At 52.0% G+C, this 12,383-nt stretch overlaps 1 protein-coding gene across 1 annotated transcript in view; it reads left to right on the top strand.

Moving 5' to 3' along the window:
- Kif25 (kinesin family member 25) overlaps positions 1–9,622 on the top strand; it is a 36,018-nt gene extending 26,396 nt beyond the window's left edge. The window contains exons 9-15 of the mRNA XM_042055518.1: positions 3,658–3,834; positions 4,687–4,838; positions 5,888–6,058; positions 6,336–6,491; positions 7,272–7,422; positions 7,532–7,695; positions 9,354–9,622. Of these exons, the coding sequence (XP_041911452.1) occupies positions 3,658–3,834; positions 4,687–4,838; positions 5,888–6,058; positions 6,336–6,491; positions 7,272–7,422; positions 7,532–7,695; positions 9,354–9,622 (1,240 nt within the window). The remainder of the gene's footprint in view (positions 1–3,657; positions 3,835–4,686; positions 4,839–5,887; positions 6,059–6,335; positions 6,492–7,271; positions 7,423–7,531; positions 7,696–9,353) is intronic.
- The last annotated feature ends 2,761 nt before the right edge of the window (positions 9,623–12,383 follow it).

Genomic DNA, 12,383 nt, shown 5'->3' with positions numbered 1-12,383 from the left:
GGTTTACATGGGAGGTCTGTTGTTAGGGTAGAAGTTCCTGAGCAAGCTCTGAGTAAGACAGTTCACAGGAGAGAAGGGGTAGATAAGGTTGTGTTTGGGGAGAGAGGACCTAGGGAGGCTATGCTTCAGCTATGGTAGACGTTCCTGTATATTTGGCCTATCAGAGGCTCCCCTGTTCCATTAGCACATCCCCAGAGGGTGCTGGCTGCTCCTGCTAATCATTTTACCAGCCAAAGTCATCCTAGAAGGAAAACCCCAAAGGTGGTCTTCAGTAGTCTTAGTGGGACAGCCTGAATACTGTAAGCCTTGTGACCTGCCTCTGTGGCTGTCACCAGAGCTCCTTTGGGAGGCCACTTTCCTGGTATACATAGGCCTGAGGCTGGACCTTGCACATCTCTAGTGGAGCTCCTGGCTCCTGGGGACCACACCCTGCAGGCAGCAACCCCACAGAGCAGCAAGGCCAGTTTCTTGGGGCTCCTGCCCCGACGAGTGGCTTTGTTTCTGGGATCCTCTTATTGTGTTGCCCTTCTCCTAAATACCAGAGCCAGACAATGACGTAAGAACTCCCACCTCCGCCTGTGTAAACCAGCGTTCATTAAATATTTGTGCACATGAGCAGATGTGTTTATCAGTTTGCATGTACTAACTGCTTCTGGAAAGAATGTTGCAAAATCCTTGCTAAGTTTCCACTGTTCATGGCTATTTCCAGGAGACTTGCCAGTCTGGGTCACTGGGCTGCAGGGGCAGACCCTCTGCAAATCTCAGACGCGTCACGCAGCTTTGAGGGTGAGAGTGGCCCCTCAGAACCTGTGCCCACACCCAAAGGGGGTCATGTCTTTAAGTAGCTGGAAAATACCAGAATTTGAGGGGGTTGTCCCAGCCAGACACTTCCCTCCCTGTGGAAAGAGTGCGCTTGGTTGCTTTGTGCATGCCATCTGCTGGAGACATCTTGTGTTGTCCTGCCTCTTCCCAGTGGGGCAAGCTAGAGATAGCACAAGGGCAGTCTGAGTGACAGGGGATCTGTCTCAAGCTGACTCAGAGGACTGACCTTGGTGACTGAGGGTTGAGGGACCCAGGATCTGTAGATGTTCAGGAAGTTCCCTGTCTACACATCCAGCAGTGAGTTTCCCTCATAGGTAAGCTCTGCCCCTGCTGGCTTGCCTCTTATCTGGCAATAGTGTTCTGAAACAAAATCTTTGTAGATGGAGAAACCTTTCTTCAAAACACCCTTACTTTATCACTCCCGTGAGCCATGTGCTTGCTTAAAGGAGTCTGTCTGTTCCTCGGCCTTAACTTGCATTTTAAGGTGCATTCACATTGAGTCTAAAGCAGGCATTTGCATGCAACCGGTCACATCTCTACTCAGACTATAGTCGGTGATCAGGACAGCAAAGAAGCCCAGAAGGATCCCAAGGCTTTGGGCCCAAGGAGCCCTGGGAAGCCTTTCTGGCTGATAGGAAACTCAAGGGACTATGTAGAAATCAGATTACCAACTTCACTTCACTGTGGGTCCCATTCCTGAGCAATGTTTGAGGTCCCTCGTTCCTGGAATTTTATGTACTTTCTCAACCCTGTGACAGATTGCCAGGGACGACTTAAGGGAAGAAGGACTGATTTGGGGTCATGGTCCAGAGGGTGGGGAAAGCTTGGTGACTGGGACAACACGGACTGGTAATGTGACTTCACATGGCACCCATCAGGAAGCAGGAAGCTTAGGCCAGAGCGGGGCTGTGGTATAATTCTCAAGGCCCACCCTGTTAGCTTCCATCTGCCAACCAGGCAATACCCTCAAGAATGGCTCTGTCAGCCGAGGACCAACCGTTCAAACACATGAGCCTCTGTGGAACATTCCAGCCCAACATGCCCTTGCATCTGGCCCTGTTTGAAGTCTCCTCCCCTGGGGCACAGTGACAGACTGGATCAGAACGAATCTGACAGAGTTGGAAATCTTTCTTCTTCCAGTTGGGAGATGGACTGGGACCCAGCGCCCCCTTGCCTGACTTCCTTCATTTACAAGGATAATCATATTAGAAATATGGAGAGTGTTCTGCTCTTTATTTCCTCCTCACTCGAGACTAGACTTTGAGAGCAATTGGTTCAGGGCATGTGGGTTACTTCCACACACACAAGCTGTCAGTTCTACCCACATATGGAACTGGAACATTGGGCCTGATGTCAGAGAATGTTTCTCTGGTGTGTATGTGTGCAGGGGGAGGGGTTTTTTCCTATCCTGTACCCTTCTCCCTCCCTTCTAACCCCGGAAGATGACACTGATCCTTCTGGATTAGTCTCCCTTGTCATTTTTATCAACACAAACACGCCACATTTTCCTACATGTCAAGCAGTGATCAGAAACACAGAAATACATAGATGTGTGTGGTTGGAATACATAGATGTGTGTGGCAGGAACACATAGATGCATGTGGTAGGGACACATAGATGCGTGTGGTAGGAACACATAGATGCGTGTGGTAGGAACACATAGATGTGTGTGGCAGGAACACATGGATGCTTGTGATAGGAACACATAGATCTAGCCTTGGTACCCTCATAAACTTCATCACAGTTCCCACAGTTGTTGGAGACAGGACATGCACAGCTCACCATCCAAATGCTTTGCCACTGAGTGCTAAACCTTCTGACTGTAGTTTTCAGCAGTTTGTAGACTTTAGCCAACAGCTTGTGTGGTGTTTGGAAAAGTCTTTTGAATTAAATCCTAGTTATTATTTTCTAATTTGACACTCAGAGACACAGTCTGAGGAAGGAATGGGATAAAGGTGAGGCCATGTTCTATATACGCCATGCGGTCTCCCAGCCTGTGTAGGACAGGGGCGTGACAGCCCTGTTCTCAGTCTAGCTGTTTGACCTGCAGCATCCCTCTGGACGGCCTCTCTCATCCCTGTTCTCAGAACAGCTTCCTGAGCAGACGCGGTTGTCGAGGCCAGTAGGTGTCAGGGCAGCCAGGGCTCCCCCACAGCCCAGTAACAGTGCATTTGATCCCTGTTCCTGAGATCCCATCCCAGCCTGGAGTGGCAGTGGGGAGAACATAGGGGAGGGAAGAAGAAAGGCAAGTGTTGGTAGCCACTTTTGCCATGTTGGGCTTTGCTGTTTTATCTGTAAGTCTTGAAGTTGCCTTCTGTAAGCCTGAGGTAGTTCCCAGGCAGCCTCTGGAAGGCATCTGTTAGAGGCCTGAGTGGATGGACTGTATATAAAGAAGGAACTATGGCCCAGTCATCTCCTCACCAAATAGGCCTTTAAATAAACCAACCTTGAGAGGGACAACTGCTCAGAAGCTGTGGCCTGCAGCTGCCGGGGCACCTGTGAGTGACAAAGGGCAGGTGTAGGCCCCAGGCTGTGCCCCTCACAGCTCTTCACGAAGTGGGTGCCCAATACCAAAGGCTGCTGTTGCTGTGGCAGCTGGTGACAGACAGCTCCTATGAGGTAGCTTTGTTCTCAAGATAGCTTTCACCCATAGGGTTCCAGGTCTTCTCTCCCCGGTGACCCTGCTGCTAGTGGGGTCACACCCCATTTTTCATAGGTCACGCGCCTTGTGCTTCCTGGGGCTGCAACCATTTGCCCTCAAGAGCCGTTCTCATAACACTTTCTGTGAGGGGCCACTGAGTTTCCTTGATTCCTAAACTCTTGTGTTTCTCCTAGGCTCATGTCAGAAAACCCTTCAGGAAGCTCAAAGGTTGATGTTTCCATAGTAGAAATTTATAACAACAACATTTTTGACCTTCTGGCCAAAGATGGTTCTACAGTGATATCTGGGGCTAAGTGCCAGGCAGTAACAACCCAGGAGGGACGTTCAGAAGTACCCAAGCTGACCTGCAGGTGAGTTGCTCATGGGGTCCAGTACCCCCACAAGATAGGTCCTTAACCTTACAGCAGTGCACTCCCAGCCCTGAGTGGAATGGAGTCAGTGCTGCCAACCTAGGAAATCATTCACAGAGTGTGCCACGGGTGTGCTGTACAGGTTCAAAGCTCGGCAGTTTGATTCTCACACAAGTGCTTCACCATTGAGCTAATATCCTCAGCCTTCCTCACTTTTAGATAAAGGATGTCACTAAGTTGCCCGAACTGACCTTGAACTCACTCTGCAGACCAGGCTAGCCTTGAACTTACTGTGTAGACCAAGCTAGCCTTGAACTCACTGTATAGACCAGGCTAGCCTTGAACTTACTGTATAGACCAGGCTAGCTTTGAACTCACGGTATAGACCAGGCTAGCTTTGAACTCATGGTATAGACCAGGCTAGCCTTGAACTCACGGTATAGAGCAGGCTAACCTTGAACTCACTGTATAGACCAGGCTAGCTTTGAACTCATGGTATAGACCAGGCTAGCCTTGAACTCACGGTATAGATCAGGCTAGCCTTGAACTCACTGTATAGACCAGGCTAGCCTTGAACTCACGGTATAGACCAGGCTAGCCTTGAACTCACTGTATAGACCAGGCTAGCCTTACACTCACGGTATAGACCAGGCTAGCCTTGAACTTGGGATCCCCCTACTGTATTTGAAGAGCGTTTGTGATTACAGGTCTATTTCTCCAGGTCTGCCAGTCTGTGTTGAACTTGACACACTTAGTTCGCATGGGAGCTGTCTGTCGGCTGAGTCAGTTTAGGCTAACCTGAACACAGAGCAGCTTTCCCTCCCCACATCAGAATGGGGTGTCCTCTGCCAGGTCTGTCACCAGTGCCGTGGAGTTTGTGGGGCTCATCCACAGAGGCGTGAAACTCAGAGCACAGCACCCCACCCTGGTACACCAGAACTCTTCCCGATCTCATCTGGTTGTCACGGCAACGCTGACCACAGCTTCCTCCTTGGGCAGCACTGGTAAGCTGACACTTGTGCCAGGTCAGTTCGAGGTATCGCTCAGGACCAAGTGCGCATGGCCCTGGGGGTCGGTTGTCTAGAGTGCAAGGTTGTCTGCATATACACACCCACACACACATGTGAAGACAAAGCCCACATTGTAAAAAGCCAGTGACTGCTAAGGCAGCAGCTTAGGGGTCAGCCACCTGAGTCATGCACAGTTTGACCATATGAGACTCACCCCAGCAGTTAAATGCAGCAAGCCCATGGCCTCGCATGCCATGCTAGACAGCTGTTGCTCTGAGCATCCTACATACACTGCAGGACTGCAGAGCCCTGGGCATGGTTCTCACTCACATGGAAGGCCAGTGTAGACATCTTGGATTCTGCCAGAGAAGAGCCTGACAAGGGCAGCATAATCTATTAGATCTAAGTAACAGCCCAGCTACAACTAGCCACAGCCATCTGCAGGACCTGACCACTGCAAGGCTTAGGCAGCCCCTGCCTCGTGATGCTTAGAGAGCCCCAGCTGCCTGCCAAGGCGTTCCCAGACACGCCGTGCCATAGGCTGTCCTTTGGGTAGTAAAACCACCTCTGGTTTCTGCTTTCTTTTATGACAAAAGGAGGTTTGTTTTCTGTTTTGCACAACAAGGACAGGTTGATTAAGCCTAAAACAAAAGTATTTCTAAGAGACTTGTTTGGGAACAGCACACAGCAAGATGGATGGACACCTCAAGATGAGCCCTTTGCAGAGTTTGCAAGAGCATATTGAGCAAGGACAGCAGCTCAGTCTGAGGTCTTAGTTCACACCACTGCCAGCATTGTTCCAATACTATTGTTCCAACAGCATCATTCAGTGTTGGGGGCACAGAGGCCCTGGCTTAATCATCCTTAGTGTAACATGCTGTTTATCCCACCCCAGAGGGGCGAGGACTGTCACCCTACTTCTTAACTCCATATCCACAAGTGAAGGAGAAGTCGGGTCTGGAGGGCAAACTTGCAGCTCTCACGCTGACAGAAGGCTGAGCAGACCCTTGTGAATTTTCTGTTTGTCGTTCTCCTTGCCCCAGCCCCACAGTCCAGCCAGGCTTCCCTCCAGAAGAAAGCAGGGGCAGGGAATTGGTGGACTGCCCATCCCCAGGGTTCATCTCCGCACATCGTTCCAGTGGACTCTGCAGACCAATCTGAGCAGGTGCTGGCCAAGCTGCAGCTTGTGGACTTGGCTGGCAGTGAGTGTGCAGGTGAGCAGGGACCAGAACTGCCCCAGGGTGAGTGTCAGCTTCAGCAACGGGCAACGCAGAGTAGACCGTGAGCTGGCACAGAAGGCCATGTTAGACCCTTGTTACTTTCACACTGTGGTCTGTGCCTACAGGAACTGCTATCAGAAGTTACCCAAATGGGGAACTCATCTTAGTGACTGACAGAAACTGGGCAGGTTGCACGGTGCCTCCCGAGAACCATCCCTGCTTGCCTTCCTCCTGCCCTGAGTCCATGCTCACAGGTTGCTGGTTTCTCCAGCAGTGTCTGGGGTGACTGGTTTGGCACTGAAGGAGACCTCCTTCATCAACCGGAGTCTGGCTGCCCTCGCAGATGTCCTTGGAGCCCTGTCAGAGCACTGTGACCACATCCCTTATCGGAACAGCAAGCTCACGCACCTGCTCCAAGATTCCATCGGTTCGTTTTCCTGAGAGGCCCCAAAACAGAGGGGACAGAGAGCCAAGCCTTAGGGAGCAATCCTAGCCCTGCTTGTCCCTTTGCCCACGACACACAATCTTTGGCAAAGTTACAACTCTGCCAGGCCCCTGCCATGTCCTGTCCCCAGTGTGTCTTCAGACTTTTAGTCACCGTGGCTGGTACTATGCTGTAGCTATTCTGCAGGGTGGCCTGAACAGCGGACTTTCCTCTTTTCTTTTCAGCTAGACTACAAAGTTCTTCAGGGGGACTCTCACAATCAATCTCTTCATTGTGGCATGCACATTCCATGGCTGGGTCTCTAAACTATGGAGAGAGGACCCCAATGAGGGATGAGTGGCCTTCAATGGCTTCCAGCCCAGGGCCTTGATGACTTTTACCTCTTGTTTGCTAGGATATGATCTCTGCTCGAAGTGTGGGCAGGCTTTCTCCATGCCCGTGGTCCCTGCTCAGAGTGTGGGCAGACTTTTTCCATGCCCGTTGTCCCTGCTCAGAGTGTGGGTAGACTTTCTCCATGCCCATGGTCCCTGCTCGGAGTGTGGGCAGACCTTCTCCATGCCCATGGTCCCTGCTCGGAGTGTGGGCAGACCTTCTCCATGCCCATGGTCCCTGCTCAGAGTCTACCCAGAGTGTGGGTAGACTTTCTCCATGTCCATGGTCCCTACTCGGAGTGTGGGCAGACCTTCTCCATTCAAATAGCCATCTAGCACTTAGGAATGTCATTTTCATGCTTTACACCTGACATCTTAAATTCTTTTCAAGGTGGTGATGCAAAGTTACTGATGATTCTGTGTGTATCCCCCGGGCAGAAGCACATGGCAGAGACTCTACGGGGCCTAAAATTTGGGGCTCGAGCACGGCAGGTTGAACGAAGAGCTCCCAGAAGGAGACCTCGCAGCTCACAGATGCAGAGGTCAGGGATGGGCCTGGCAGGGTCACCCACTCTTTCTTGAGATGTGCTTCATGTCATTGCTTTAGGATGTGTGTACTTCAGAAATAAACAGCGTTCTCTTGGCCTCAAGATGGCCGTTTGCTCCCTGGGCCTGGGATGAACCTTGCTCCAGATCACCGGACCCTAGAGTGACAGGAACCGAGTGGCTAGAGAGGAGACTTCTCTTGGATCAGGAGCGTGGCTGGGCCCACATCTGGAAAAGGAGCTGGACTGTCTGCCACAGTGAGGGAGCCTGTAAGAGGCTGCGTCTGTCACCTCGGGATGCATAGCGAGGTCCAGGATCTGCACATTAAGGTTCCCAAGCCGTACCTGAGCTCTGCCTGCTTTCATCTCTGTGCCCCAGCCAATCTAAAGCCCCATTCCCATCCTCCCAGCTCTGGAATGGAGGTGAAAACCCAGAGGGTCAACACAGGCTATGCGAGCCTTGCAAGAATTAGCCTAGTGCCAGGGTCACATTCACCAAAGATATGTGTGTTCATAGTTCTAATCCTGTAGTGATGAGCTGTGGGCTGCATTCCCGCCGCCCTGCTTTCGGCCTCCTGACTAGCTTATGCCCCAAAATAATTACACAGAAACTGTATTCTTTTAAACACTGCCTGGCCCATTATTTTCAGGCTCTTATTCACATCTTGACTAACCCATATCTAATAATCTGTGTAGCACCACAAAGTGGTGCCTTACCAGGCAGATTCTAGCGTGTGTCCATCTTGGGCTGGAGCTTCATCGCATCTGGCTTCTCTCTCAGGAGAGGCATGGCGGTCTGCCTAACTTAAGAGAGGCGTGGCATCTGACTGATCCTTCTACCTCACTTCCTCTTCCTGTTCTGTCTACTCCACCCACCTAAGGGGCGGTCTATCAAATGGGCGGGAATGCAGCCCACAGCTCATCACTACATAATCCCCCTTAGGGAGCTAAGGTTCCAGGCTGGGCATAAGTGACAAGAGGCCCTTATTCAAGGGAAACCATGGCAAGCCCTCAGGCTGTGCTCTATAGAGTTGCATGTAGCTGTTAGGGCTCTTGGAGCTTAGGCAGACAGAGGACAGTGCGTTCCACTTGCCTTGGAGTCCAGCCTAAGTCCAGTTCCAACGTGGATGCAGGGGTGGCACAGGTTAGCCTCATTGTCACATGCCTGGAAGAGGACTAGCAGGTCCCCTACCCTTGGTGTTCTCTGTAGCTGAAGAGGGCATGTTACTAGGAAACAGTTTTAGACCAGAACTCCATTTCTCGGTTCTAAGCTGGTCTGAGATGTGCCTCAGCTTTACCAGGCTGACGCAGAAACTCAGACTTACAACACACAGGACTATGGGGATGCTGGACCTGGCTGGTTACAGAGGAACAGCCAGATGAGGGCTCATCTTTCCCCTGTCCCCTGTCCCCCACTGCTCAGGTTGATCTCTATAGAATGGGAGCCAGTAGAGGTGAGTCCCAGATGAGAGGGGAAACGGGCTGATGAGGCCACAAGAACACCCAGGAAATCCCTGGAGGGTACCCCATCAGGGCATATAGGAGGGGCTTGCCTGGGATGGGTTCCCCCAGGCAAGGGTTCCAGCAGACGAGCATGCTCTGTCTCAGGGCCTGCAGGGGAATTGTCAAGGCGAGCAGGCCTGGGGGTTCTGCTCAGGAGCCCAAGCACCCTCATGGAGGGAGCCAGGATATGGCTGGCCACCACCAGAGGCTGACCCCTGCATCCACTGGTGCTGGCTTGGTCAATAATTGGGATGCAGGGGAGGGGTAAGAGGAAGGTAAGGCTGCAGACAGGTAGCTCCTTGCTCCTCCATTGTTTCTAGGCCATGATGGGCCCTGACCATGGCTAAGAGGAAGTCCCCACCCAGGACTAGGATCTGTAGGAAGATCAATGTGTTGATTTAGAACAGTATGCCATGCCTTTTCAGCACTGAAGGTCAGACACTGTGACCACAGGTCGGGTAAGACAAAGATTGGTCTCTGCAGACCCAGAGGCAAGTATGCCCCAAGACTAGGTGACAGGAACCTAAATGACCAGCAACTGGCCCTGTGTACTCTAAACCCCAGTGTGGCCAGACAGGGCATCAACCCAACATATCAAGCCTGTCAGGGACTCAGCATGCACTGGGTGAAGGTGCCATCAACAGGCCCTGGACACTCTGTAACCTTGACTTCTGGTTTCTGTCCCAAGGCCTGAACCATTGGCCTGCCCTACCCCATGTCCCAGGTGGTGACTGAGCAAGGGGACCAGCAGGGTTCAGCTTTGCCCAGCTTAGCCAGCCATTCTTGGCGTAGATGCCAAGAGCAGCTCAGGGCAGACACCTGAAGCCAGGGCCACCAACGTCTGAGGGACCACAAGGTGGGAAAGCAGGTGAGACGTGGAGAACCACCAGCCCACCGCCCCATTCCCAGCAGCCAGAAGCCTCCATCTGCTGACTGGAGCTCTGAGCAGACATCAGTGTGCAGGGGACTTGTTCACATGTCCCCAGAAGCCAGCTGTAGTGATATTTCATTTGTATTTCAATAAATAAAGCTTGTCTGAAGATTAGAAATAAAACAGCTGTCCTGGTCAGCCTTACAGACCAGACAGTGGTGACACACACTTTTAATCCCAGTAGCCACACTAGTTTGCCATAGAAACAGGGCAGTAGTGGTGCACGCCTTTAATCCCAACCTTAGGGAGGATTATAAAATGGGAGGAGACAGCTCTCACAGTCTCATTCTGGAATTCCTTGAGTTGTGATCGCCATTTTGGACTGAGGTAGAGATAAGAGCCAGTGGCTGGCTGTTTTGCTTTTCTGACTTTCAGGTTAGACCCCAATTTCTATCTCTGGGCTTTTTTTAAAACGTGCTACAGCCAGTTGCTCTTCATGGCACTGAAGTCCCAAGATTAGTGTCCCCATCTTCAACCTGGTTTTGAGGCCTGAAACCTTCATAGATGGTCCCAGGGCTGTGCTCTCTTAAGAAAAATGAATCCGTGTGACAAATTCTGCTGTCTTTCTAGAGACAAATGAGGGAAAGATTCAAAGCTTCCAGGCCCAACCTCTAGAAAGTGGGCAGACAAACACAGGTTCAGGGTGCCAGTACCTGCAGTGCTGGGGATCAGTGCAGGATCCTTACATGTGCTGAGCAGGGCTGCTGCTGAACTACTCCCAGTGCCTTGCGATGGCCAGCAATGGTCCCCCTCCATGTTGCCTGCTGGGCCCTAGTCCCTCACCACCTCGTGTGACTGGAATAGCCAGCTTCCTCCTGCTGTAGCGGATGTAACTTGTTTCTGGGATATTTCATGAGTGCCTTTCCTCCCCGGCTTGTTACTGGGGACACAGAAGACCTTTAAGATCCCCAAACTGGAGCTGTGTGGTGTGGAGGCTGGTTCTGTTGTGTCTAGACCCTGCGTGACTCCAAGACCATGTGCTCTGGCTTGGGGTGTGGGGAGTCATAACAGATGTTTCCACTCTGCTATCTGTTCCAGAATGGAGCAAACCGGGGGCAAACCCAAGTTCCGGGAAGCCTGCTGCCCTACACTGAGCCGTAACACGCCCAGCCGGTGGCTGTCTGTCACAGCTCCTGGATGAATCCCGTCTGCATGGTCCCCTTGTACCACTCATCACCAGAAGGGTGATGATATCAAGGAGAAAGGGATAAGATCCTAGCCACACGTTGTCCCCTGAATATTTCCAAAACTGCAACCACATCAGCATACCGTGGGAGCCCCAGCTTAGTCTTCTTTGGTGCTGAGATGGTTGCCCTGCCTGTCCCGCATCACACGGCTATGAGACCCTGGGGTCAGAGACATTCACAAAGTGAAGGCGCTCCCGTCAGAAGGGGGATGAGGAAGAGTGCTCTGGCCTCTGCCTGCTGAGGAGGGGAGCCAGAGCTGCTGTGTAGGTCTGCTCTGCTGCCCATATCACACAAGCAGCCACCATTGTCTGTATGCCTCATCCAGAGGTCCTCCTCCCGTGGGACACAATGGCCTACAGCAGGCTCTTGAGCTCCAGTCCCAGTGAGCACTGTAGAAACACCTCTGGTGGGTGTAGCTGGCCAAGCACACTGTGGGCACTGTAGAAACACCTCTGGTAGGTGTACCCAGCCAAGCATGCTGTGAGCACTGTAGAAACACATCTGGTGGGTGTAGCTGGCCACACATGCTGTGAGCACTGTAGAAACACGTCTGGTGGGTGTAGCCGGTCATGCATGCTGTGAGCACTGTAGAAACACCTCTGGTGGGTGTAGCTGGCCAAGCACACTATGGGCACTGTAGAAACACCTCTGGTGGGTGTAGCTGGTCATGCATACTGTGAGCACAGTAGAAACACCTCTGGTGGGTATACCCGGCCAAGCACACTGTGGGTACTGTAGAAACACCTCTGGTGGGTGTAGCCAGCCAAGCACGCTGTGAGCACTGTAGAAACACCTCTGGTGGGTGTAGCTGGCCAAGCACACTGTGGGCACTGTAGAAACACCTCTAGTGGGCGTAGCTGGCCAAGCACACTCCTGGGAGGGTCTCTCGAATCTGGATGCTTAGCTCTGCCGTGATCCTGGCCCTGCTATAGGACTAGCTCCTATGGCAAGCCACTATGTATTAGGGAACTAGTCAAAGGGTTCCAGCCCCTGCCCAGGGACCAGAGGGACTGTGAGTGGTGGCTTTCTTTCTCCAGTCTCACAGATGAATACAGGAAGGAGCCTGGGGACTTTGCCTCAGCTCCTTTTTATGCCCCCGCCTTTCCTCGCTTGCCCCATTGAACCCTCTTGGGTAGTGGCACGGAGAGAGCCTGGCCTTTAATCGTCCTTTCTGTGTCCCAAGGGTCATGACTGCGGTCTGCAGCTTTGTACAATCTGGTGGTCAGAGACACTTGGCATAGTTCCCCATGCTTGTCCACAGGCCCAGAGGAAGGACAGAAATAGGAATCCTTGTGGGCCCCAAATGACTTCTCAGAGTCAACCAATGGTTTTGTCTT

This window comes from Arvicola amphibius, chromosome 8 (assembly GCF_903992535.2).
Source record: "Arvicola amphibius chromosome 8, mArvAmp1.2, whole genome shotgun sequence".
In the NCBI taxonomy this organism is placed as follows: Eukaryota; Metazoa; Chordata; class Mammalia; order Rodentia; family Cricetidae; genus Arvicola; species Arvicola amphibius.
Note: the sequence above shows the minus strand (reverse complement) of the source record. Positions and strands in the feature narration are given on the sequence as shown.